Source organism: Mustelus asterias, chromosome 7 (assembly GCF_964213995.1).
Source record: "Mustelus asterias chromosome 7, sMusAst1.hap1.1, whole genome shotgun sequence".
Classification (NCBI taxonomy): Eukaryota; Metazoa; Chordata; class Chondrichthyes; order Carcharhiniformes; family Triakidae; genus Mustelus; species Mustelus asterias.
The window spans coordinates 31,276,207-31,303,699 of record NC_135807.1 but is presented as its reverse complement, the minus strand read 5'-3'; the positions used below and the strand labels follow the sequence as shown (position 1 = coordinate 31,303,699).

General features: G+C 43.1%; 1 protein-coding gene across 3 annotated transcripts in view; it reads right to left on the bottom strand.

Annotated features, from left to right (window-relative positions):
• Positions 1–645: 645 nt before the first annotated feature.
• The window catches only part of LOC144495608 (protein NDRG1-like), a 73,661-nt gene continuing 46,813 nt past the window's right edge, over positions 646–27,493 (bottom strand). For all 3 annotated transcript variants that reach the window (XM_078215805.1, XM_078215806.1, XM_078215808.1), the window contains 10 exons: positions 23,628–23,688; positions 22,471–22,557; positions 15,962–16,018; positions 11,091–11,194; positions 9,239–9,319; positions 8,344–8,395; positions 6,407–6,454; positions 4,903–4,938; positions 2,934–2,985; positions 646–2,823 (listed from right to left, as the gene is read on the bottom strand). In XM_078215805.1, coding sequence (XP_078071931.1) covers positions 2,603–2,823; positions 2,934–2,985; positions 4,903–4,938; positions 6,407–6,454; positions 8,344–8,395; positions 9,239–9,319; positions 11,091–11,194; positions 15,962–16,018; positions 22,471–22,557; positions 23,628–23,688 — 799 coding nt within the window. In that variant the 3' untranslated portion in view covers positions 646–2,602. The remainder of the gene's footprint in view (positions 2,824–2,933; positions 2,986–4,902; positions 4,939–6,406; positions 6,455–8,343; positions 8,396–9,238; positions 9,320–11,090; positions 11,195–15,961; positions 16,019–22,470; positions 22,558–23,627; positions 23,689–27,493) is intronic.

The window sequence follows — 27,493 nt, the reverse complement described above, 5'->3', positions numbered from 1 at the left end:
TTGGACCAAGGAGCGGCACAGGCTTGGAGGGCCGAAGGGCCTGTTTCCTGTGCTGTACTGTTCTTTGTTCTTTCTGGCTGCACCAGGGACATTCAATTGCTGTACTGTTGTGTTTGGGGTGGATATCCTGCTCCACCCCAAAATCCTAAGACTGCAAGCAGTTCGCCAATGCCATAACAATGGTGGTCACTAATGCCGAGGTCCAAGGAGATCATCAGTAATCAGGAGAGTGAGACAGGATGGGGATCCCAGACAAAGGGCAGCCTCAATTGGTCTCCACGCAGGAAGATTGTCCTTGAGCTTGCCAACCTTGCTCTTGAATCAGATGGAGGTGAATTTCCACCTTGAACCTTCCTGATTATATGTCTGCACCATGCCCTAGATTGCACCTTATGGAGGGGGCAGAACATTGAATTCTGCCCACTAATTCAGCAGGTTTGGATAACAACTAGTTAAACAGTTGATACCAGGTTTAATCAAAGTTAATTGAATGATCATTGTCTCTTTTCTTGATCTACTGTGACCCAATGACTCATGGTAGTTGAAGTTGAAAGTCAAACTTAATATATTTAAATCCCATTTAAAACTCAATTCTTTAACCTTTCCAGCAATATGAATATTAAAAATGAAAAGTAAAGCTTTAAATTACAATACTGAAATAAAAAGTTTATTTTCATTAAACATTTTAAATAACAGTAAGCTTTGTTTCAGAAGCAAATTGTAAAGTTTCAAAAGTTTATTTTCAAAATAAATATGTCAACTTAAGTTTTCAAACACTTTGATTTTAAGCTGTTTGTTCAGATTATCATTTGTAGGATCAGAAAGGATCATAGCCAAGCCAATATTAGGATTCAATTTAAATAGATCTCCAGATAGGTGATAAGAATCATAGGAAACCATTTTCATTCAATATTAGGCAGCAAAACCTTGGCCCCTAGACATCAGCATGACTCAAAACATAGTTCAAAGCCGTCTTGCTCTAAAGGCAAAAAGATAAGAATGATATCCTTTTACTACCATCCCAGTCCAAAAGAAAACACTCGATACTCCACTTAGTTTATTGCTGTCTGTAAATGGCAGGGAAAGGGGCCCCCAAAAATTCAAATGACAGACCTACCATATCCTTTGCTTGGCAAAGGTTTCAACACTTTCATGTATTACCATGACCATGTTTCCTGTTGAGAGGCAACCTTGAGGTAAGATGGGCCAATCTGGTTTTGGAATGGGTAGAAACTAAATTTTGTAAGTAAATGCTTAATGGGGTTGGCGTGCGTTTCAGGGCACCACAATTAGAGATCACATTGTGATAACATTCTAGTTTTCAGACTGTTTTCAAATCTGTAAAAAAAAGTATTCATCTTTTGAGGAAATGGGTCTAGGTGTATTACAGAACTGGTACTTAAATGATAACCTCAAACTGCAAGTGTGGTAAGAAACCATTTCCAAATTCAGCATGACTAATGGAGGCAAAAATGAATTAAGGTGGGAAGAGGCTCATGTTTACACACACACACCTTTTGGGCCAAATAGAATTTTAAAGCATAAAATGGCCTATGTAATTTGTACCTTCAGATGTGATTGAACATCAAGCCTGAAGGGAGTGGGGAAAAGAGAGGTATTTTTGGGTCAAGAAACAGAAATGAGGCCAAATGCTGATAAGCTACTTATATTTTCAGTTTACAGAGTTCATACGAGAAGAATTGCTGCTGTTGACAAGAGTGCAGAGTGAATGAATGCCCTGAAAGAACTCCTGTTAAAAAAACCATAAAGTCTGGAAAGTTACACCATGTCAGTCATCATTTGAAAGGAGATTAGAACATAACTTTCATTAGAACTCTGAAAGTGTTCTCCTTGCAAAGCACAACAACTGAAAATTACAATGTCGTTTCAAAAACTTACAAAAAATTCAAAAATACAAGTTTCTGTAGTACAATATAAATGCATTCTGGAGTAGATTACACAACCAGAAAATATGAAACAACATGCCAAGCACTTTTAGCCTACCTTAAAAGGATCAAATTCGTAATTGCCTACTCAAATTTATGCAGATTAGGAAAAGGTTATACAAGTAGCAGTATCAATCTACATACATACTAAACCAGAAGTAGTTTTTCAAAAAAGCAATGCAAATTCTTCTGCTTTATAAACAACAGCATGTCAACAAAGGAGAAAAACAACCAATTGAAGTTTGATAAAAAGTTACACAAACTAACAAGATTTAATATTTCCTCTCTTTAAGAAGATGAATCAAACTATGTACATCTCAACATTCAACTCTAGCTTCATATGACTCAAGGGCAAGTAATGCTTGCAAAACGTTGTTACCCATACTGCACTACTCCCTGTAAAAGGTGCAAGAAAAAGGAACAGCATGTTTTGTGTTACCTTCAGATTTTGTATAGACCCATTACTTTCAATTATGGCAATAATTAGAAGAGTCACAAACAAGAGAGTATGCACAAAATAGAAGCAGGTGATTTTAGTCTGTGCACCGTATTCAGTTTTAATCCTGAGGTCCTTCTAAAAAAAAAACTCCAGGTTATGTTCACACTATGCCTTAAGGGTAACTTTACACTTTTTCTTAGGGTAAGGAGAAGGGTTCTCAACATGAAATTTCTGCTGCTTGAGGGGCAGAGTTTTCAACGCTTCCCACATTACTATTCGAGTTAGCATTGGTGTTCTGGTTCAACCCCGTGGTTGGGTGGCTATAAAACTTGGATGCTTCCCCAGTGTGAGCTCGACTCCTGTTGTTCTCTTGGGACACTACGCTGGATCCTGATGCTGAACGGGATCTCATAAGACGAGTCATGCTGGCTGCAGGCACTACAATTTTAAAGAACAGGGCAGAAAGAAAGAATGCATGGTTCACCAGGTGCAATGATGAATATTTATAATTGTACCAAACCCATTTAAGGTAAATGCTTTCTACTTACTGTAGCCCATGCCTTGCACAAAGTATTTGAAAGCTTCTGTAAGCTTTGCCGGCTGTGAGAGAAAAAACAAGAATAAAACCCATTAAGGAAAGCATTAAAAACTTATCAGAATTATCCTGCATAAAAATAATCCATCTTGCTCATGACAGACTTGTGTCCATAATGTGCCTTTCATTTGGAAGATAGTTAAGTGCAAGAGCGCTCAGAGAACTCTGCTCTGTTCAAATCCACCCAAAGCCCCCCCAAAAGAAAATCCAGACAGGAGACCAAGTCAGTTTATACATGTGGGTAGTATCCTAATGAGGGGACAACACCACACAATTTATATAGCACCTTTAATTTGATAAAATGTCCCAAAGCATTTCACAGTGTCATTACAGATCAAGACCTTGGGTATTTATGAATAGATAAGGGAAAACTAGTGGATGTGGTGTATTTGGATTTTCAGAGAGCTTTTAATAAAGGCCCACATAAGAGGTTGTGTGCAATGTCAAAGCACACAAGTTTTGGGGGTAATATACTGGCATGGATTGACAATTGGTAAGTGACAAGAAACAAAAAGGAACAAATAAGTCTTTTACAGAGCGGAAGGTGGTGCCTAGCGTGGTATCATAGGGATCAGTGCCTGAGCCCCATTTATTCACAATATATAATCAATGATTTGGAGGAGGGAATCAAATGGAATATTTTCAATTTTGTGGGCAACCTAAAACTAGGGGGAAAGAGAGAGAGAAGAGGATAGAGAGGTTTCAAGGTGATTTAGGCACACTGCGCAGAGTTTTCCCATTCCACCCGCCACAGGAATTGTAGTGGGCGGAACATGGACCATGAAAAGCTTTGTTGACTTCAGGAGGGATTTTCCAATCTTTGGGGGCGAGCGTGGCCGGAAAACCCACCCATTGAGTGAATGAGCAAATACATGACAGATGACGGATAACGTGGATAATTTGAAATTATCCACTTTGGTAGGAAAAACAGAACGGCAGAGGATTATTTTAAATGGTGATGATTTGAACATACTGACGTGCAAAGGGACCAAGGTGTTCTTGTACAGTGATTGAAAGCAAGCATGCTTGTGCAGCAAGCAGTCAAGGCGGCAAATTATATGTTGGCCTTCACTGCATAAAGATTTTAGTACTGAAGAAAGGATGTCTTACTGCAGCTATACAGGACCTTGGTGAGATCACATTTGGACTCGTGTCCAGTTTTGGTCTCCTTGCCCAAGAAAATATATCACTGCCATAGGGAAGAGTGCAGCAAAACTTCACCAGACTATTTCCTGTGATGGCAGGATTGTCCTATGAGGAACCATTGGGTCAACTAGGTCTGTATTCACTTGTGTTTAAAAGAATGAAAGGGGATCTTCAATGCAGACAGGGCTGGACGCAGGTATTTTTTTCCCCCTGTTTGGAGATCCAAAACAAGGGGTCAGTCTCAGCATACAGGGTAGGTATTTAGGACTGAGAGGAGGTGAAATTTCTTCACTCACCTGTATTACATTAGGCTGTGGGGGCAAAGTCACTGAATGGATTCAAGAAAGAAATGGATAGGGTTCTAGACACAGAAGGCATCAAGGGATATGGGGTTGAGAGCGCGAGTATGGCATTGAGAGAGGGGATCAGCTACCATCACTTTAAATGGCGGAGCAGACATGATTAGCTGAATGAATGACCTACTCCTATTTTCTCTCTTAAAAGAATATCTTTGAGGTAAGTGAACAAGAAGGTTGGAGAGTTTAGGGAAGAAATTCAAGAGCTCAAGAGCCCAGGTAACTGAACACGAAGCCACCAATGACAGAATGGTTAAAAATCAGAGTTGCGCAAGAGACCAAATTAAGATGAGCGGGGATATCTTGGAATTGTGGGGCTGGGGGAAGATTAGAGATAGACAAGGTTGAGGCCATGGAGGGATATCACCATTAAGTCAGTGTGTGTTAAATAGTCTATTTGACATAAAGTCTCAAACATACCTGAACAACTTGTGGCAGTCCTCCACAGTCAGACATCTAGTTCAAATCAAAGGAGAGGATAGTTGTCAAAATCTTGTAACTAAATTGTGGGAATGGTGTAATTGATTCTTTAATTACTTATTTAGCCCTTGAACAATTGGAATTGTATTTGCCACAATAAAGTTATTTATTTATTTTGTATGTTGTTTGGAAAAGGTTTTTCACCATTGCTGTATCCAACAATTATTTTCTTGGAAGTCGCCATTTTAGTTTCAAAATGTCTAGATACATAGACTAATTATTTACAATACCCACTTTCTTCATAAAGATATTAGACTCAAGCCCAGAAACCAGCCCCAGCTGTCATCAGGTAGATAAACTGTTCAAGCTAGGTCAGCAGCATTGCAACTACACCATGGCTCAGCTTTCGAATTTCCCTCTATTTGTGGGCACATGCTGTTTTCACTCAGCGAATAATGCATGTTCAGTAAGTACTCTCCACGGTTTTAAAAAAAAAATCCATCAAGCCAGGTCCCATTCTTTGATTTGACTTGTCCAGTAGTATCAGTTGGGATCATAACACTACCTTGCACATTAGTTATAGGGCAAAACAAATAGTGTTCCAACTTGCACAATTAGAGGCAAAGCCAAGCCCAATTTCATCCTCTCCAAGGCATCTATGTATTTTTGCCCCCCCACTTCTGCCTCACTAAAAAAAGGACCTGGGCAAACCAACAGTTGCACACTTGGGCATATAGTGAGACCTCTGGCTTATGTAACTTCAGAGCATTTACCCACTACAAACATCCAAAAATAATAGGAAGAAAAAACTCAAAAGGTCCATCAAGCCTGCCCTATACTTTCTGTTCAAGTATTAACAAATGAATTGGAATACAGAGAATTTCAAGACATCTTCTGGCTGCCTTAAGGTCGCTAATGTAGACAAAATACACATCTGACTTGAGAATTTTTAATGCCAAATAATATCATTTGCAATATTTGTTACAGCAATTTTGAAGTACACAATGAATGATGAGATGGAATTTTTTTTGTAAAAGTCACTGTGGGATTGGCTTTAAGTGTCAAAAGAACTGCATCAGTGTTGTTAGTGCCAGATTTTTCCTGAAGACTGATGTCAGGCTAACTGGCCTGCAGTTCCCAGTTCTCTCTCTCCTTTCTTAAAACGTAGCATTGCATTTGTGAACTCTCAATCTAAAAAACTTTGGAAAATCCCACCAATGCATTCACCATCTTTGCATATTTTAGAAGCTTTGGGACAGAGCTTTTAATCCCAATTCCTTACATTTACTTCACTTGGAAGGTACTCTTCAACTGTTACATCGATTTTTATATTTTTTTACTAGCTTACTCTCATTCTATTTTTCCCCCTCAACTGCAAGCAATGCCTTCCTGTAAACTTGTCTTTTCAACAATTAAAGTTTCAGCCACACCAACCTAATTCAACTTCTATAGCCATTTACAACACATACCAACAATTTGCCTTTGTGCAGTTAGGTTACATTACCTTTAGCAGAGTAGTCTTTGTTGGATCAAGCTTAGTATTGCAGTCAACCTGAAAGAAATATCAGCATTTTCACATTAAACTCTTTTTCATAGTTATGAAGCTGATCACAGTTAAGAACCAAAGAGGGGGTGGGGGGCAGTTTAAATAAATAGATCTTATACATTCTGAATGCATTCCAACTCCTGTTTTGATAAGGGCAGCTGCTTTGTGTAATGACAAGATAGGGTGAATGTGTTGCACACTAATTAAACGCAAGTAAATTCTATGCAATTCAATAGTGTCAACTTTCTCCCCTCAAAATATGGACTCCCTGCATTTCACTGACAGTACACATGGGACTTGAAACTATGCCAATAACTAACTTTTAGGAAATATAAAGTGACTTGGGACAGGGGGCAGAGGCCAGATACAATTGGGGCTTTCCAAGGAAATTGGATCAGCACCCGAAGAGGAAATACTTGCAAGACTATTGAGAAAGAGGAGGGGGATGAGCCTAGCTGCAGAGAACCGCAGCGTGGATATAACAGGCTGAACGGTCTCCTCATGCTCTCTCACCTTTGTCTCTCGGTTCTATAATTGCTGTATGATTTTATACTAGCAATTGGCTTTAAATATCAGGCCAACTCATTTTTCAGCACCTTCTGACATCGGACTGGTGATGAAATTTATTCATGAACAACTGGAACCATCTCAGATATCGCAAAGTGACAAACTGAATGCCTGCAAGTTCCTCTCCAAACCACACCATTTCGGCCTGCCATTCCTTCTCTGTCAATGGGCCTAATTTATGAAACTGCCTCCCTAACAGCACCGACTTTGCCTACAGGTTCAGAAGGCATCTCGCCATCACCTGCTCAAAGCAGCAACAAATGCTGGCATTGCTAATGATGCCCCAATCTCAAATGAATCTGCACAAGCGTCCACTTCCAGCAGGAAGCAAAAGACTGAAATAATTTCATTCTTTTTCTTCTCATACGAGGACACTTAAAACTAAATGACACTAATCTTCCCTGGCCTGGTGGGTTGCTGAGTACCCCTTTAATATTTATTGTAGGCCTCCTTCAATCATCATTCCACTTTGTATTAGTCAACATGCACCAAAGTTGTTTCCACATTCCAATTTCGAGGTCTTAAATCCAAACATTTTGAATCTATTTGGCAGTTGTGGATAGATGCTTACAATTTTTAAAATTGTTACTGGTGTAGGGTTAACAAAGTACTACATTTAATTTTCTACTCCAATGAGTAAATCAACTACTGAGCACTGTAATTAAATCAGTTTGTGCAGACCAAGATCAGAGAAAAAAATCAATTTTGAGTAGAGATTCCAGTTAAAATGCTGGGTATATATTCAGACATTTGTGCTAATGGTGACTGCAGGTGGGGAGACAGTACAAACAATTCACCTAACAAATAGCCAATAACTCTTTACCCCCACCATTGAAGATGGGTGAAGGCAAGACTTGTTAATGTTCACCGGTTCCTCAATAGTATCTCCAAAAAAAAATGGATGGATTTCAGTGAAACTTTGTACGCAGGACTGATTTCCAAACATCATTTTTAAAGAGTATAGATATTTTTGTTGCAGAATAATCTACACTGCAAATAAAAAAAAAGTTATATGCAGCGACATGAGTAGTCAGACCACTTTAGTCTATTATTGCAGCAAAAGTAATAAAACGTACTTAAAATCCCTGAACTTTAACTTTAGAAAACTGTCGCATTTAATTCAACTCAAATGTGCCAAGTCACTAAGACTTCTTACTATCAAATTCAAAAATTAAATAAGTTTCCATTTTGTGGATTACACAAGGCAAGGAGTCTGAACACAAGCTTAAATTGATGACATGGTATGTACTCAATAAGTAGTTACCTTTTTAAAAAAAATGAAAGTCTGAACAGCAATTTATGCAATCTGAATAATAATCTTAACATACCACAGCATCTACCGCAGGTGAAGCATCTCCAACCACCAACAAAGCAGGACATCTACAAACAAAACATGATCAATGCAACATATTACCATCAAGGAGGCAGATTGTAGCTTAGAATCTAAATAAAACTCAGCTAAATGATGTTCATTCAAGCCTAATCAGGTCCCAATTTCCACATTCCACTCCCAATCCAGAGTCAGGCCTGACTCTCTCACCTCCGCTCACACAAGGTCATCCCCCCACCACTCAGAACCTGGTCATCCTGGCATGGACCAATTTTCTGCTGCAAGTCAGTGACCAATGCTCCACCTCATAATCCTACAGTGAAGGAGGCCATTCATCTCATCGAGTCTGCACTGACAGCATCCCACCCAGCCCTATCCCCAGCTAGTCCCCCGACACGAAGGGGGCAATTTAATATGGCCAATGCACCTAACCAGCACGTCTTTTGGACTGTGGGAGGAATCTGGAGCAAACCCACGCAGACACGGGTAGAACGTGCAGACTCCGCACAGACAGTGACCCAGCTGGGAATTGAACTCAAGTCCCTGGCGCTGTGAGGCAGCAGTGCTAACCGCTGTGCCACCCCCTGACTGAAAGCCCAAATGTTGATCTGGACTGATCAGACATCATTTCATAAAAAACTCCAAAGCATGGGCACAAGTTGGAGGAATTTCACAAATGGTGGATTCCTCTGATTTTCTAGCTGTCCTGCTGTTGTGGGTCAGGCCTGTGAAAGTTTACCCCCCCGTGACTAGCCCGACGTAACATGTTCCATTCTTTTACTCAGCAAATCTTCTTCAATGTCATATTTAAACTTCAAAACAAAAAGACAGCTAGCTTTTATTCAATTTTACAAATTAATTGGAGTTATAAAAGAACTTATAAATAAACTCACTGTAAAATGTTGTGGTGATGGTGGTGGTGGTGATGATGATGACCTGCAGGAAGAGGGCGCTCAACATCCAAATCTCTTCGGCTGCAAGAAAAAGAATGTTTAGGGAGTTTGCTTATGTCCAAAATCAGTAGCTGCTTTCCTGTTTAATTCTCAAATTTCCACTGGGACTCAATTTCTTCTGCCAAAAGTACAGAATAAAACTGCTTTGCTTTAGGCACAGATGTTCCACATATCACAACTCCATATTTTAAGTTTATTTATTAGTGTCACAAGTAGGCTGACATTCACACTGCAATGAAGTTACTGTGAAAATCTCCTAGTCGTCACACTCCAGCGCTTGTTCAGGTACACGGAGGGAAAATTTAGCATGGCCAATGCCCCTAATCAGCATGTCTTTCAGACTGTGAGAAGAAACTCATGCAGACGCGGGAAGAATGTGCAAACTCCACACAGACAGTGACCAAAGCTGGGAATCGAACCCAGCTCCCTGGCATTATGAGGCAGCAGTGCGAACTACTGTGCCACCCATATGAATATTTTAAGAATTTACCAGTTGCACCAAACTGCAAATAAGTCGTTTGCTAGTTCCAAATAAAAAAAATCTTGTTTGGTAGCACTAATACACCAGCCATGGCATAAAAGTATAGGAGAATAGCCAAAGCAAATGTTGGTCCCCTTGAGGCAGGCAAAATCATCATGGGAAATGACAAAGACATTGTTCATAGGACACAGACACCCAAGGCTGGAATTGAACTGCAGTGCTAACCACTGTGCCACCATGCTGCCCTCTGGACATCATTAGGAAAATACGGAAATCCACAGTGCACTGCAATCCCTTGGCTTTCCTAAATTCACATTTTTCCTCCATCTGCCAAATTAAATCTTTGCCCACTCACTTAACCATATAGCTATCCCTTTGTAGCTCCTTATGTCTTCTTCACAGCTTACTTCCCTACCCGTCATTAGAAAATATAGCAACCATATAGAAATACAAGATCCTTTCGTCCAAGCCATTGATACAAATTGCAAGTTTATACCAAATTATAGTCAAGGCCCTAGCACTGATTCCTGTGGGACTTCACTAGTTACATCCTGCCAACACGAAAAAGACCCATTATGCCCACTGTTTCCTGTGAATAACCGAATCCTTTATCCAAGCTAATATTATGTCCTACACCAAGAGCACATATTTGTCTAGTAATCCTTAATGTGGCACCTTGGATTGACAAGTGTACCACATCTACAGGTTCCCCTTTATTCACTTTGCTTGTTACTTCTAAGAAGTCTAATAAATTAGTCAAAACACCATTTCTGTTCTACCTCAATCCGTTCTGGAATAGAACAGAGTTACATTATTTTCCAATCTGATGTGACCTTTGCAGAAACTAAGACAGGGGCTGGTCTGGAACATTAGAACCAACGCATCTACTGTCTCAGCAGCCAATTTATTTGAAGACCCTGGAATGAAGTCTTCATCTCCATCAGAACATATTAGTATCCTTTCCCTCATGATTGGATTTTTAGGATGCTGACTAGCCCAGCATTTATTGCACATCCCCAATTTCCCTCAAGGTGGTGGTGAGCTGCGTTCTTGAACCGCTGTAGCCCACGTGGTGTAGGTATATCCATAGTGCTGTTAGAGTGTTCCAGGTCTTTGGCAATATAGTTCTAAGCGAGGATAGTATGAAGCTTGGATGGGAAACTTGCAGATAGTGATGTTCCCATGCATTTGGCTGTGTCACTGCCTTGAGGAAACAGCATGAGCTGCAACTGAGCTGCTTCACAATACTGTATTTTTCCAAGTCAGAATCATTTATTACTTATAATGAAAATGGATCCGGTGCTACTTTACCTGTTGTACGAGTCAACAAACAGCTGCAGATTGTTGTGATTAAGATCAGAAGAAATGTGAGAGCGGTACAAGTGGATCAAATCAGGGTTAGAATGCATTTCATCCTAAAATAAATTGCAAATATATTAATTACAATACCATAATGTACAAGCACAGGAGATAGCTAACTGCTGATTTAGGGAACATAACTAATGGCTGTGGGCAAGGATTGACAAGATTTTACTTCCCAAAAAGACCACTCACATTACACAAATGTACAATGACAACAAAGAAATGATGTGGAGATGCCGGCGTTGGACTGGGGTAAGCACAGTAAGAAGTCTCACAACACCAGGTTAAAGTTCAACAGGTTTATTTGGTAGCAAATACCATAAGCTTTCGGAGCACAGCTCCTTCGTCAGATGGAGTGGATATCTGTTCTCCAACAGGGCACAGACACAGAAATCAAGTTACAGAATACTGATTAGAATGCAAATCTCTACAGCCAGCCAGGTCTTAAATGTACAGACAATGTGGATGGAGGGAGCATTCACAGGTTAAAGAGATGTGTATTGTCTCCAGACAGAACAGCTAGTGAGATTCTGCAAGATCAGGAGGAAAGCTGTGGGGGTTACTGATAAGGTGACATAAATCCAACATCCCGGTTTAGACCGTCCTCATGTGTGCAGAACTTGGCTATCAGTTTCTGCTCAGTGACTCTGCGCTGTCGTGTGTCGTGAAGGCCGCCTTGGAGAACGCTTACCTGAAGATCCAAGGCTGAATGCCCGTGACTGCTGAAGTGCTCCCCCACAGGAGGAGAACAGTCTTGCCTGGTGATTGTCGAGCGGTGTTCATTCATCCGTTGTCGTAGCGTCTGCATGGTTTCCCCAATGTACCATGCCTCGGGACATCCTTTCCTGCAGCGCATCAGGTAGACAACATTGGCCGAGTTGCAAGAGTAGGTACCGTGTACCTGGTAGATGGTGTTCTCACGTGAGATGATGGCATCCGTGTCGATGATCCGGCACGTCTTGCAGAGGTTGCTGTGGCAGGGTTGTGTGGTGTCGTGGTCACTGTTCTCCTGAAGGCTGGGTAGTTTGCTGCGGACAATGGTCTGTTTGAGGTTGCGTGGTTGTTTGAAGGCAAGAAGTGGGGGTGTGGGGATGCCCTTGGCGAGATGTTTGACCTCATGATGCTCCACTTCTCCAGCTTCCACCCTAAACACGTAAAAGAAGCCATCCCCTACGGACAAGCCCTCCGAATACACAGGATCTGCTCAGATGAGGAGGATCGCAACAGACACCTCCAGACGCTGAAAGATGCCCTCATAAGAACAGGATATGGCGCTCGACTCATCGACCAACAGTTCCGACGCGCCACAGCGAAAAACCGCACCGACCTCCTCAGAAGACAAACACGGGACACGGTGGACAGAGTACCCTTCGTCGTCCAGTACTTCCCCGGAGCAGAGAAGCTACGGCATCTCCTCCGGAGCCTTCAACATGTCATTGATGAAGACGAACATCTCGCCAAGGCCATCCCCACACACCCACTTCTTGCCTTCAAACAACCACGCAACCTCAAACAGACCATTGTCCGCAGCAAACTACTCAGCCTTCAGAATAACAGTGACCACGACACCACACAACCCTGCCACAGCAACCTCTGCAAGACGTGCCGGATCATCGACACGGATGCCATCATCTCACGTGAGAACACCATCTACCAGGTACACGGTACCTACTCTTGCAACTCGGCCAACGTTGTCTACCTGATACACTGCAGGAAAGGATGTTCCGAGGCATGGTACATTGGGGAAACCATGCAGACGCTACGACAACGGATGAATGAACACCGCTCGACAATCACCAGGCAAGACTGTTCTCTTCCTGTGGGGGAGCACTTCAGCAGTCACGGGCATTCAGCCTTGGATCTTCAGGTAAGCGTTCTCCAAGGTGGCCTTCACAACACACGACAGCGCAGAGTCGCTGAGCAGAAACTGATAGCCAAGTTCTGCACACATGAGGACGGCCTAAACCGGGATGTTGGATTTATGTCACATTATCCGTAACCCCCACAGCTTTCCCCCTGATCTTGCAGAATCTCACTAGCTGTTCTGTCTGGAGACAATACACATCTCTTTAACCTGTGTTGAATGCTCCCTCCACCCACATTGTCTGTACCTTTAAGACCTGGCTGGCTGTAGAGATTTGCATTCTAATTAGTATTCTGTAACTTGATTTCTGTGTCTGTGCACTGTTGGAGAACAGATATCCACTCCATTTGACGAAGGAGCTGTGCTCCGAAAGCTTATGGTATTTGCTACCAAATAAACCTGTTGGACTTTAACCTGGTGTTGTGAGACTTCTTACTGAACAAAGAAATGCACAGGTCTGGCAGCAACACCTCCATTGATGCTGTCAGACTTGCTGAGCATTTCCAGCACCCACAGTACTTTACTTTTGTTATCAACTGTAGATTCGTAAATTTCCATGGTTTACTTACCAAAATGATGCAGATTTGTTGACAATATTCAACCTTGTTTTTATTATCAATGGTCTGGGAGCTATTCTTCTTGAACATTCTTGGGATGTGTGAAGCTGCCAAAAGTCACATTTAATGAGTGCAGCATCACCTCTTTCTCCCCCCCCAACCAAAAGGGTTCGATTCCCAGTTTGGGTCACTGTTTGGAGTCTGCAGTTCTCCCGGTGTTTGCGTGGGTTTCCTCAGGATGCTCTGGTTTCCTCCCAGTCTGAAAGTTAGGTGCATTGGCCATGCTGAATTCTCCCTCAATGTACCCAAACAGGCTCCGGGGTGTGGCGACTAGGGGATTTTCACAGTAACTTCATTGCAGTATTAATGTAAGCCTACTTGTGACTAATAAATAAACTTTAGGTACAGTAAGTCTCACACCAGGTTAAACTCAACAGGTTTATTTGGAATCATGTGATTCCAGACAAACCTGGTGTTGAGACTTCTTACCGTGCCCAACCCAGTCCAACGCCAGCATCTCCACATCATTACTTTTAGGTAGTGATGACACTTCAAATGCTTCGACCTCATGATGATATTTCTTCAGTGAAACCATCATGGGAGCAGATAGATGTTGTGCCATCAAATGTGACAAGAAATCCAAAAGGTGCCCAAGGAAGTTAGTGTCAAGTCTGATGTTATTTGCACAACATACTCAATGGCAAAATTTACAAGGAAGCAACGGGACAAACTTTGGCGAGTTACTGCTTCGGCATCCTGTAGATCATATATATGCCACTGATGGAATTTCAGGGTGCCAATTATGCAGAATGCACTATTCTACACGTCAATTTCGGTGTACCTGTCAAAGAGAGTGTTTAAGCATTTCACGATGCACTGGATTTACTGGTGGATGAGGCTTACACTTGGATCAGTCATTTCAATGCTGGCTACAAAGTAAGCTTTTGTTCTACAGGTATTCTCCAATGTTGACTAATAAGTCATCCATGGTAGCATTACCAGTGTGGATTTGTTATTGGGGGGGGGGGGGGGGGGGGGGAGGAGGAGGAAGGAGAGGAGAGGAAGAAATGTTGGAGATGGTCATTATATAACAAATTGCATCTTACAACTCGTCATAAAAAGGTGCATGCTACTGAGGTCCCTTGAAGTGGACATGGGTCGCTTCATGATCAGGGATGGTGCAGGTAGGAACAATCTGAAATCAGGAAGCAGCCATAATCCTCACCCATGATGGGGGGAAACTCATGGTTGGGCTGACAACAATGCTTCAGGAATTCCTATAGCAATATCCTGATGCTGCTGGAGGAATGTCCCGTTTAACTAACTTCAGTTGTTAGATAGTACTTGGGGGCAGCTACCCACTTTTTTTTTTCCCCCAGCATTTAGTTCTTCTATCCATACCTGGATCAACAGCATGAAGGGGACCAAAGCAAAGTGGTAGGGGTTAGAAGCCGAATCGACTGCAAGCATGCTGGAGGTTTCACTTCAGAATTTCTTCAACAATTTACTCCCAGTTGATTTGCCCATTCAGCATCTTCAGTCTGCTTTCTTATCTTACTAAAGGAGCCTCCTCTAGTTGCCCAATTTCTCACCTCCGTTCTTGACAAGACATGTTGAACTAGAGAGCTTTGCTCTTATCCACTTGGTACTGAACTCCCTTAGCTGCACATACAGATAGCCCTGCATTATGGCTTAATTATTGGTGCATTATTCTATTCCAAGGTAAGCCTGTTGCTGCTTCCAACACAATCTTTTGTACTCCCCATTGAAGCAGTGTTGGTCTCAGTGCTCTTGCATCATGATCAAGTAAACTTGCATTATGTCATGAGGCACTAGATTGAAGGGCTGTATAATTCTGATGGTGCAGGGTCTCAGAAGCTCAGTTTTGGGCTGCTAGCCATTTTCTACGGTGGCAGTACAAAATGTACTACACAATGGAACATAGGATAGTGAAGTCAAGATGGTGCAACCAGTCATTCCTACCAATGCAAGACTAAATTACAATGTCTGCAATAGGGATGAGAATGAGATAAAGCTATTTCCTCATGTAAAATTAGTCTGGTAGCTACATCCCTCAGTGGTATGATCAACCCTAACATGGACTTTCAAGATTCCTATCCAGTGCACATTCTGTGCCCTTCGCCACCATTCCCAATCCCACAGAGGTCTGTTGAAACAAGATTAGATAAACACTCAAGGGGAGAGAGAGAAATAAAAAGGCAATAATAATCAACTAGTTGCCTCTCTTTCATATCAAACAATCAAATATCATGAGACGTTACGCCCAGGGACAATTTGTACCTTTACCTTAAATTAGGGGAGAAAACTGAACAAAATTAAACTATTGTGGTGGAAAAATATAACTACATTTATTGTACGAATAAAAACATGGAACTCACCTTTCCAAAGAGATGAGAGATCACAACATCTGTCAAGTTAGAGGTCCAGCCAGTAATCTAGAAGGAAACAATTTTTTTTTTTTTAAATCACTAACTTAAATCCTCAATACACAGCACCTTCATTCTTTCCACCCCCACACACACCCTCAGAAAAACCAATAACAAGTGATGTTATGCAACAATGGTGAGAAGAATAGCAGACTTCAGAAGGATATCCACATATATCTCTGCTATAATTTTATTGGGGAGGCAGTGGCATTGTTGCTGGACTAGCAATTCAGAGATTGGTGTCATGAAATATTAGGATGCTATTAAAAAGTTTTTGTTTGCACAAAAAGTAAAATTAAACTGCCATGTATTTTGTAAACCATGTCAGGGCAGCACCCAAGGGAAAGGAAATAGGGAACAGGGTGATCTTTGCAATTGATACGTCAAGTGCAGTAAACCAGGAAGCAGTTTAGACACAGCTCAGAATGAAGAAACTGCAGCCATCTTCAGGAAATGGCTTAGCCAGAGATGGAGTGCTGGAGACATTCCCAAGTCCTGACCACTTAATCTGTATGGTGCGGTAATCACTGGCTAGATTTGACCAGTTTGCTTAACTGCAAATCACTGCTTTCCAATGTGAGCTTTGACCCATGCTCTACTGCCACAATGTGCTCTACCATTCCATTGCACTCTGCTGCGCTTCCACACTTTCCCACCCCTATTAAGTTCTTTACAATCCTAATTATGAATGGACCATAAAATTATATTTTTAAAGAGATCAGTTGGGTAACAGTGCAGTCTCTCAAAATTTCAATCAGGAGACTTCTGAATTCTCAGCTCTCTGGCTGGCTTTGTCTGGGGTAGCGGTCGGGTAGTTTGCAGTTTTAGGAGATGCGCTAGTGTAGACATCTGCTCCAGTTCCCATGGGAACACCACGAGGGACTTCCTCTGAAATAAATGGTCCCACTGAACTTGGCACTATTGGAGGAATGCTGGTAGCTGCTTCTGGGTTAAGTGATTCCTTGTGGTCTACATCAGATCGGACACTGGCCTGTTTTTGTTATGATTTTCCCAGAGGCCCAGGCTGGACCAACCTTAATTCCCGACAAATACCAAGTCATTTACCTTGAACAACCCATCACCCTTGACAGAATCATGATATCCCCTTTGTGCACTATTTCCACCTTCCCCACTAAACTGGGAAACATTGCGTCAAGAAGTTGACTAAACTATTTCTTTGAATTGTTAAATGTATTTAGTATACAGCGAAAATTATTGTTTCTTGTGCACTGACTTTTGTATCTTTTTCCCGACGGAAGAGAGTACATCCAGGGTGCGTGGGGTCCTTGATTATGCTGGCTGCTTTTCCGAGGCAGCAGGAAGTGTATGGCGTCAATGGATGGGAGGCGGTTTTGCCTGATGGGCTAGGCTTCCTTCACGACACTGCAGTTTTTTTGCAATCTTGGACAGAGCAGGAGCCATACCAAGCTGTGATATAACCAGAATAAGGCTTTCTATGGTGCATCTGTAAAAGCTGGAGTGTGTCATGGCGGACATGCCAACTTTCTCTAACCTTGAGGAAGTAGAGGCATTGGTGAGCTTTCTTAACTATAGTATCAACATGCAGGGACCAGGGCAGGTTGTTGATCTGGACACCTAGAAACTTGAAGCTCTCAACCATTTCCACTTTGTCCCCATTGATGTAGACAGGGGCATGTCCTCCACCTGAAGTTGATGACTATCTCCTTTGTTTTGCTGAGAGATTATTGTCGTCGCACCAGTTGGCTATATTCCCCCTCTTTCCTGTACTCCGTCTCATCATTGTTTGAGATCTGACCCACTATGGTGGTGTCATCAGCAAACTTGAAAATCAAGTTGGAGGGAATTTGGCCATAGTCATAGGTGTATAAGGGGTATAGGGGGGGCTGAGGACACAGTCTTGTGGGGCACCGGTGTTGAGAACGATCGTGGAGGTGTTGTTGCCTATCCTTACTGATTGTGGGTGGAGGGTTAGGAAGTTTAGGATCCAGTCAGAGAGAGGAGCCGAGCTCCAGGTCTCGGAGTTGAGATGAGCTACGTAGGAATGATGGTGCTGAAGGCTGACCTGACATAGCTGCCTTAGGGTTGAGTGTAGAGCCAAAGAGATGGTGTTTGCTGTGGACCTGTTGCAGTAGTGGATCCAGGAAATCTAGGAGGCCGGAATTGGTTCGTGCCATGACTAACCTTTCAAAGCACTTCATAGTGATGGGTGTCAGAGCCACCGGACGACAGCCGTTAAGGCACGCTGCCTGCCTTTTCTTTGGTACTGGGATGGCGGTAATTTTCTTAAAGCAGATAAGTTACCTCAAATTTGTGTAAAAAGTTAAAGATGTCTGCGATTACCCCTGCCAGCGCAGCATCTCCGTGCTCGTCTGGGTACCCCATCCAGACCAGTGGATTGACTTTCAAGGCGGCTGCTCTGACACCTGCAATGGTTCGTCCAAAGGGTGGAGGGCGTGCTCCTGCTGACCTCTTGCTCAAAACGGGAATAGAATGTGCTGAGCTCATTGGGGAGGGGGTGCATTGTTGCCAGTGATTTTACAAGCCTTTGTCTTGTGGCCGGTTATGTCTTGCAGATCTTGCCATAGGCGGGAGTCTGTGTGGCTCGCCTAGGACTCTAGCCTGGTCCGGTATTATCTTTTGGCATCTCTGATGGATCTCCATAAATCATATCTGGATTTCTTGTATAGGTCAGGGTCACCTGACTTGAACGCCTCAGACCTGGACTTCAGCAAGCAGCAGATATCCCGACTCATCCATGGTTTCTGGTTAGGAAATATGCGGATTTGTTTCATTAGCACAGTTTTCTACACACTTACTCGTGAAGTCAGTTACTGTAGTGGCGTACTTGTTCAGATTGGTCGCTGAGTTTTTAAACATCGACCAGTCGACTGACTCAAAGCAGTCCCATAGGAGATCATCCGATTCTCCAGACCAACACTGCATGACTTTCTTTAATGGATTCTACTGTTTCAGTTTTTGTTTGTAAGCTGGGAGCAGGAGCACAGCCTTGTGGTCTGATTTACCAAACTGTAGGCAGGTGATAGAGCCGTAGGCATGTTTGATAATTGTGCAGCACTGGTCTAGAATGTTTGGGCCTCTGGTAGGGTGCTCTTGAGTTTGGCCTGATTGAAGTCCCCGGCCATGATGAACAAGGCCTTGGGATGTTTCGTCGCAAGGCTACCTGTGGTGGTGAATATTTTGTCCAGCACAGTCTTCACATCCGCATGGGGTGGGATGTAAACTGCTGTCAGAATAACAGAGGTGAACTCTAGCAGAAGGTGGTAGGGGCAGCATTTTAGCATCAGGTATTCTAGGTCCGGGGAGCAGAAACTCGTCAGTGTTGCTACGTCTAAGAGGGGTTGATTAGAAAGTAGACCCCACATTCCCTAGCCTTGTCCAAGGCTGCTGTACAGTCCATTTGGTGGATTGGGAACCCCTCTGGTTGTATGGCACAGTCCAGTGCAGCAGGAGAGAGCCACTCCATGAAACAGAATACACAGCAGTCTCGGCTCCATTTGAAAAGCGAGTCTGGTTTCAAGTTCATCTAGCTTGTTTTCCAGAGATTGGACATTTCCTAGGAGTAAACTGGGGAGGGAGACCTTCGGACATGTTGTTTCACTCATTTGCAGGCTTGCACATTTCTTGAGGGTGCTGATATTGTTCAAGGCAGTAGAAGGTGACTGAGGACATCTGCATTCGATATTTTAGTACCTGGTTTGTGTTGGAGCACGTAATGTATGCGGTTAGAAGTAAGGCCCATCATTGGTGGGCCCACCTTCATATAGCATCAGTTCAACTGCTTCCAGGCACATACATTTGAAAGTTTTTATTCACAATTGAGGTAGACTGTAGACAGTAAGAAAATGTCATGTTAATGAAATAATAGCCATAGTGTATCGCAGTTACTCCATGGCACCCCAACAAATTCCTCATTGGAGGCTTCTGTAGAAAAACCCATCTGGAATTTCATCCTTAGGTGAGCTAGTGTACAAACCATGTTTTCCCCGTCTGCACTAAAACCTACATGATTTACCATGTGCTGATCCCAACTCTACACTTGGTGTCAATATCCATGGGGGCAGTTATGAGTATCAGATCAAGTGACAGGGCATCTTCTTCATTAGTGCTGCAATCTACTTGCTTGCCTGCTGAGCCTCACTCATTAGCTTGCGCATGGGTCCTATTCACAGAAGTCAAATATCCAGGATGATATTATTTTTTATATAATATTCTTCATTATGACACCACGCCCCTTCTTCACCACACAAAATTGGCACAGCAAAGTATAGTCTGTCTAGGGTGGGAGATTGCTAGGAGTCTACTAATCCCAAAAAACCCTGATTCAAATGCCACAAGAATCATTAAAACTAGGCAATACTGCAATCAGGGTGGGACAACACTTGTATGGCTCTTTCTGAATGACTCCCTGACTTGGCCAAATTCTTGGAAGGCAATTAATTAAACAATGAAGGTAGTCACTGAAAATGCTTACATGAATTTGGGATGTTAATTGTGTGTAAATGGAGCAACACGGTGGAAGAGTGGTTTGCACTGCCTCATAGCATCAGGGACCTGGGTTCAATTCCTGGTTTGGGTCACTGTCTGTGCGGAGTCTGCACGTTCTTCGTATCTGCGTGGGTTTTCTCCGGGTGCTCCAGTTTCTTGCGAACCATAAGAACTAGGAGCAGTAGGCCATCTGGCCCCTCGAGCCTGCTCTGCCATTCAATAAGATCATGGCTGATGTTTGTGGATTCAGCTCCACTACCCGCTCGATCATAACCCTCAATTCCTTTACTGTTCAAAAAAATGTATCTATCCTTGCCTTAAAAACATTCAATGAGTGGCCTCAACTGCTTCACAGAGCAGGGAATTTCATAGATTCACAATCCTTCGGGTTAAGAAGTTCTTCCTCAACTCGGTCCTAAATCTGCTCTGCCTTATTTTGAGGCTGTGCCCCCTCATTCTAGTTTCACCTGCTAGCGGAAACAATCTCCCTGCTTCTATCTTATCTATTCCCTTCATAATCTTATATGTTTTTACAACATCTCCCCTCATTCTTCTGAATTCCAATGAGTACAGTCCCAGTCTCTCCGCATAAGCCAACTCTTTCAACTCCAGAATCAACCGAGTGAATCTCCTCTGCACCCCCTCTACTGCCAGTATATCCTTTCTCAAGTAAGGAGACCAAAACTGTACACAGTATTCCAACCTCCCATCCATTGACTCTGTCTACACTTCCTGCTGCCTCGGCAAAGCAGCCAGCATAATTAAGGACCCCACGCACCCTGGACATTCTCTCTTCAACCTTCGGAAAAAAGATACAGAAGTCGAAGATCACGTACCGACCGACTCAAGAACAGTTTCTTCCCTGCTGCTGTCAGACTTTTGAATGGACTTAATGCAAGGAGAGTTGATCTTTCTCTACACCCTAGCTATGACTGTAACACTACATTCTGCACTCTCGTTTCCTTCTCTGAACAGTATGTTTTGTCTGTATAATGCGCAAGAAACAATACTTTTCACTGTGTGCTAATACATGTGACAATAATAAAATCAAATCAAAAAGATGCAGCCTCACCAACACCTTATAAGCTGCAACATGACCGCCCTGTTTTTAAACTCTATCCCTCTAGCAATGAAGGACAAAATTCCATTTGCCTTAATTACTTGCTGCACCTGCAAACCAACTTTGTATTCATGCACAAAGACACCCAGGTCCCTCTGCACAGCCGCATGCTGCAATTTTTTTTTACCATTTTAAGTAGTCGTCCATTTTGCTGTTATTCCTACCAAAATGGATGACTTCACATTTACCAACATTGTACTCCATCTGCTAGACCCTCGCCCACTCACAGACTATATCCCTTTGCAGACTCAGCGTCCTCTGCACACTTTGCTCTGCCACTCATCTTAGTGTCATCGGAGAATTTTGACACACTACACTTGGTCCCCAACTCCAAATCATCTATGTAAATTGTAAACAATTGTGGTCCCAACATTGATCCCCAACTAGAAAAACACCCATTTACCCCCACTCTTTGCTTTCTGTTAGTTAACCAATCTTCTATCCATGCTAATACATCACCCGTAACGCCGTGCACCTTTATCTTATGCAGCAGTCTTAATCCCACAGTCCGAAAGATGTGCTGGTTAGGTGCATTGACCATGCTAAATTCTCCCTCAGTATACCCAAACAGGCGCCAGAGTGTGATGAATAGGGGATTTTCAGTTACTTCATTGCAGTTAATGTAAGCCTCTTGTGATACAAATAAATAAACTTTAAACCTTTTAATAGTACAAATGTAAACTTTTCCCAGATATATTGTACCAATACAATCAAGATAAACTAGGTGACAACACTATACTTTAATATTCAAGATAATGCAACAATTTAGCAAAGCGAGCTTGATCAAGCAGTTAAATTTATTACTGCATCACTTGATATATTAATTAATAGGATTTCTTTAGCAATGCATTACCTTGGTTGCTGCCCAGTCCATCCATCCTTCAGCACAGCAATTAATATTAATGAGACATAGTCCCTCAACAAGATCAGGAAAAGACAACTGAAAAAAAAAAATGAAAGTGCTCAAGTTATTTGTAGTACACACAATTTAGTATGGTAAATTAATTGTAGGCAAGATTTTCCAGACCGGAGGTGGTCCAGCCTATTTTTGTCAGGAAGTTGAGCACAAGCTTGCCAAGGCAGATAGCAACAGAGACAGGCAGTTGGCGAGACTGGCAGGTTAAAGGCCCACCTGTTTATTAGGACATTGGCCTAGTTACAATCATGGTTGCCAGGTGTCTCCCACCCTCAACTACCACCCATTCCTACCACCTCACAGTACGCACTAGGTATGCAACAAATGAGCCATAAGACTGGTATAACATTGAAGACTTGCCAAACAGCGATTCAACGTTTTCTTTCAAAAATATTCCCTCAAAATCTTATTCAAATACAAACACAGACATTGAAAATCGTATTCAAAAGATCTGGCAACTGCATCAAAAGAAGTAGGCAGACGACCAGACATCCATTTACAGACAGCCTCATGATGAATGTTGGACTGAGCTCCATGAATGGCTAATGGATTCCCTTCAGCAGGAGTCTGTTTACTCTGTTCCAATGGGAATGCTAGCCTTGTGTAATTGACATCTTTATTAATTGGTAATTAAATGACCTCCCATTAAAGGGAGCATTTTTTCAATCCATGTTTATTTGGACAAGATTAAGACTTTCACTACATAATTGTGAAGGTGAGGGGAAATGTTTTTATAATGGGAATGTTTTATACCTAAACTTCTGCTTCCTGTCTCAAAACTAGGGTTCCCTTGTGGTTCATAACTCAAGGTGCAGTGAATCATGCGGAGCTCAATATCTACTCCTACAATGCAGTGGACAAGGGCAAATTCTGCACCCTTTAACCAGTGGCAAAAAAAAATTGCTAGAGATTGTAATGGGGAAGGAATGCTGGAATTTGGTCCTGTCCACTATTTTTTTTTAAAAAGAAGTCTGCTGACTTGGCCCAACTTCATGAAAATTCAAACCTACAAGCTTACCCATGCATGAATTCATAGGATGAGACTGTCTACTGCAACAAGGTCCATAAAGTTACTCAAGTACTCTCAGACTTACCGCAAACTTAGTCAGGATATATGCACCAGCTCCAACTCCTATTCCAATAACACTTTTTATGCTGAAAGACAAAATAATGCTAGTTTAGCTATCTACACCAGAGCAGGTGAGATGCAATGGCCATACAATCAGGGGACAAAGAGGTCCAAAATACTCTTTCATATTGGCCTACAAAGGGCCTGATTTTACCATTGCATTCCGCCCGTTTTTGGGCGCGAAAACATGGTAAAGTCGGATGTGAGGCCATTAACGCGATCCACGCCCGCGCAGATGGCCACTTTACTGAGACCCGGGAATGGCCGCGATCCAATTTGCGCCCGGGCGCAACAGCGATTTAAATACATTTAAATTGAATTAATGAACTGCCCGCCCAATTTTATCAGCATTTCCCACCGGGTTCGCCGATCCAGAATCGCGCCAAAATGGACATACTGAATAAAACTGAATTGGGGCGCTGCAGCTGCTGAAGAGGTGAGTTCAGAGTTTCTAACGACTCTGACTCAGATCGGTTGGGGGGTGGGGGGAGAAAAAGGAGGAGACAGGCCAGATTGTTGTCTGGTTGGGGGCAGGGGTCCGTTGCCACTCCTGTCTGGGTTGGGGGGGGGGGGGGGGGGGGGGGGGGGGAGGGGGGGGGTGCAGCAGCAGAGATAAAAGGGGACAGTGATGTCTGTGGGGGCCTTCGCTCCCGCTTTTCGCTCCTGGGCCGCTTTCTGGCCCGACAACTCAGAAGGGTAGGGAAAGAGAGGATGAGCAAACTGACCACAGCACCAGGGTACAGGGAGCCATTCAAGTGGTCGTCGACTTAGCAGGGGTAAGCCATGGTGTACAGGTCACTGGCTCAGAGTCTGTCCTTGTTGCTCAGAAGGGAAGGGGGGAGAGGAGTAGAGGATTAGTCATTGGGGACTCCATAGTTAAAGGGACGGATGGGAGATTCTGCGGGAAAGAGAGACTCGCGGTTGGTGCGTTGCCTCCCAGGAGCCAGAGTCCATGATGTCTCGGATTGTGTTTTCAAAATCCTTAAGGGGGAGGGGGACCAGCTCCAAGTTGTGGTTCACATAGGCACTCAAGACATAGGTAGGAAAAGGGATGGGGATGTAAGGCAGAAATTCAGGGAGTTAGGGTGGAAGCTTAGGGCTAGAACAAAGTTGTTATCTCTGGTTTGTTACCCGTGCCACGTGATAGTGAGAAGAATAGGGAGAGAGAGCAGTTGAACACATGGTTACAGGGATGGTGCAGGAGGGAGGGTTTCAGATACCTGGACAATTGGGGCTCTTTCTGAGGTAGGCGGGACCTCTACAAACAGGGTGGTCTGCACCTGAACCAGAGGGGTACCAATATCTTTGGGGGGGGGGGGATTTGCTAATGCTCTTCAGGAGTGCTTAAACTAATTCAGCAGGGGGGGTGGGTACTTGAATTGTAGCTCCAGTGTACAGGAGGTTGAGAGTAGTGAGGTCATGGATGAGGTTTCAGGGTCGCAGGAGTGTACTGGCAGGTAGGAAGTGTGTATACTTCAACGCCAGGAGCATCCGGAATAAGATGGGTGAGCTTGCAGCATGGGTTGGTACCTGGGATTTCGATGTTGTGGCCTTCTCGGAGACATGGATAGAGCAGGGACAGGAATGGTTGTTGCAGGTTCCAGGATTTAGATGTTTCACTAAGTGCAGGGAAGGTGGTAAAAGAGGGGGAGGTGTGGCATTGTTAGTCAAGGACAGTATTACGGTGGCAGAAAGGACATTTGAGGAGGATTCGTCTACTGAGCCAGTTTGGGCGGAGGTTAGAAACAGGAAAGGTCACCCTGTTGGGAGTTTTTTTATAGACCTCCAAAAAGTTCCAGAGATGTAGAGGAAAGGATTGCAAAGATGATTCTGGATAGGAGCGAAAGTAACAGGGTAGTTGTTATGGGGGACTTGAACTTTACAAATATTGACTGGAAAAGCTATAGTTCGAGTACTTTAGAGGGGTCAGTTTTTGTCCAATGTGTGCAGGAAGGTTTCCTGACACAGTATGTAGATAGACCAACAAGAGGCGAGGCGAGGCCACATTGGATTTGCTACTGGGTAATGAACCAGGCCAGGTGTTAGATTTGGAGGTAGGTGAGCACTTTGGTGATAGTGACCACAATTCGATTACATTTACCTTAGCAATAGAAAGGGATCGGTATATACCGAAGGGCAAGAGTTATAGCTGGGGGAAAGGATGCGATTAGGCGAGATTTAGGTGGCATAGGTTGGGGAAGGAAACTGCAGGGGATGGGCACAATTGTAATGTGGAGCTTGTTCAAGGAACATCTACAACGCGTCCTCGATAAATATGTACCTGTCAGACAGGGAGGAAGCAGATGTGTGAGGGAACCGTGGTTTACTAAAGAAGTTGAATCTCTAGTGAAGAGGAAGAAGGAGACTTATGTTAAGATGAGATGTGAAGGCTCAGTTAGGACGCTTGAGAGTTACAAGTTAGCCAAGAAGGACCTAAAGAAAAAGAGTTAAGAAAAGCCAGGAGAAGTCTTTGGCAAGTAGGATCAAGAAAAACCCTAAAGCTTTCTGTAAGTATGTCAGGAGTAAAAGAATGACTAGGGTAAGATTAGGGCCAGTCAAGGACAATAGTGGGAAGTTGTGCGTGGAGTCTGAAGAGATAGGAGAGGCACTAAATGAATATTTTTCGTCGGTATTCACACAGGAGAGGGACAGTGTTGTCGAGGGGAGTACTCAGAGGCAGACTGTTGGACTGGACGGGATTGAGGTTCATAAAGGAGGAGGTGTTAGCAATTCTGGAAAGGGTAAAAATAGATAAGTTCCCTGGGCCGGATGGGATTTATCCTAGGATTCTTTGGGAGGGGAGATCGCAGAGCCTTTGATCTTTGTGTCGTCATTGTCTATAGGAACAGTGCCAGAAGACTGGAGGATAGCAAATGTTGTCCCCTTGTTCAAGAAGGGGAGTAGGGACAACCCTGGTAATTATAGACCGGTGAGCAACGTTTTGGAAAGGATAATAAGAGATAGGATTTATAATCACCTAGAAAGGAATAATTTGATTAGGGATAGTCAGCACGGTTTTGTGAAGGGTAGGTCGTGTCTCACAAACCTTACTGAGTTCTTTGAGGAGGTGAATGAGGGTAAAGCGGTTGATGTGGTGTATATGGATTTCAGCAAAGCATTTGATAAGGTTCCCAATGGTAAGCTATTGCAGAAAATATGGACACATGGGATTGAGGGTGATTTAGTGGTTTGGATCAGGAATTGGCTAGCTGTAAAAAAACAGAGGGTGGTAGTTGATGGGAAATATTCATCGTGGAGTTCAGTTACTAGTGGTGTACCTCAAGGATCTGTTTTGGTGCCACTCCTGTTTGTCATTTTTATAAATGAACTGGATGAGGACGTAGAAGGATGGATTAGTAAATTTGCGGATGACAAAGTCGGTGGAGTTGTAGACAGTGCGGAGGGAAGTGGCAGGTTACAGAGGGACATAGATAAGCTGCAGAGCTGGGCTGAGAGGTGGCAAATGGAGTTTAATGCGGAAAAGTGCGAGGTGATTCACTTTGGAAGGAGTAACAGGAATACAGAGTACTGGGCTAATGGTAAGATACTTGGTAGTGTGGATGAACAGAGGGATCTGGGTGTCCATGTGCATAGATCCCTGAAAGTTGGAACCCAGGTTGATAGGGTTAAGAAGGCATACGGTGTGTTAGCTTTTATTGGTAGAGGGATTGAGTTTCGGAGCCATGAGGTCATGCTGCAACTGTGCAAAACTCTGGTGTGGCCACAGTTGGAGTATTGCGTACAGTTCTGGTCGCCGCATTATAGAAAAGATGTGGAAGTGTTGGAAAGGGTGCAGAGGAGATTTACCAGGATGTTGCCTGATATGGTGGG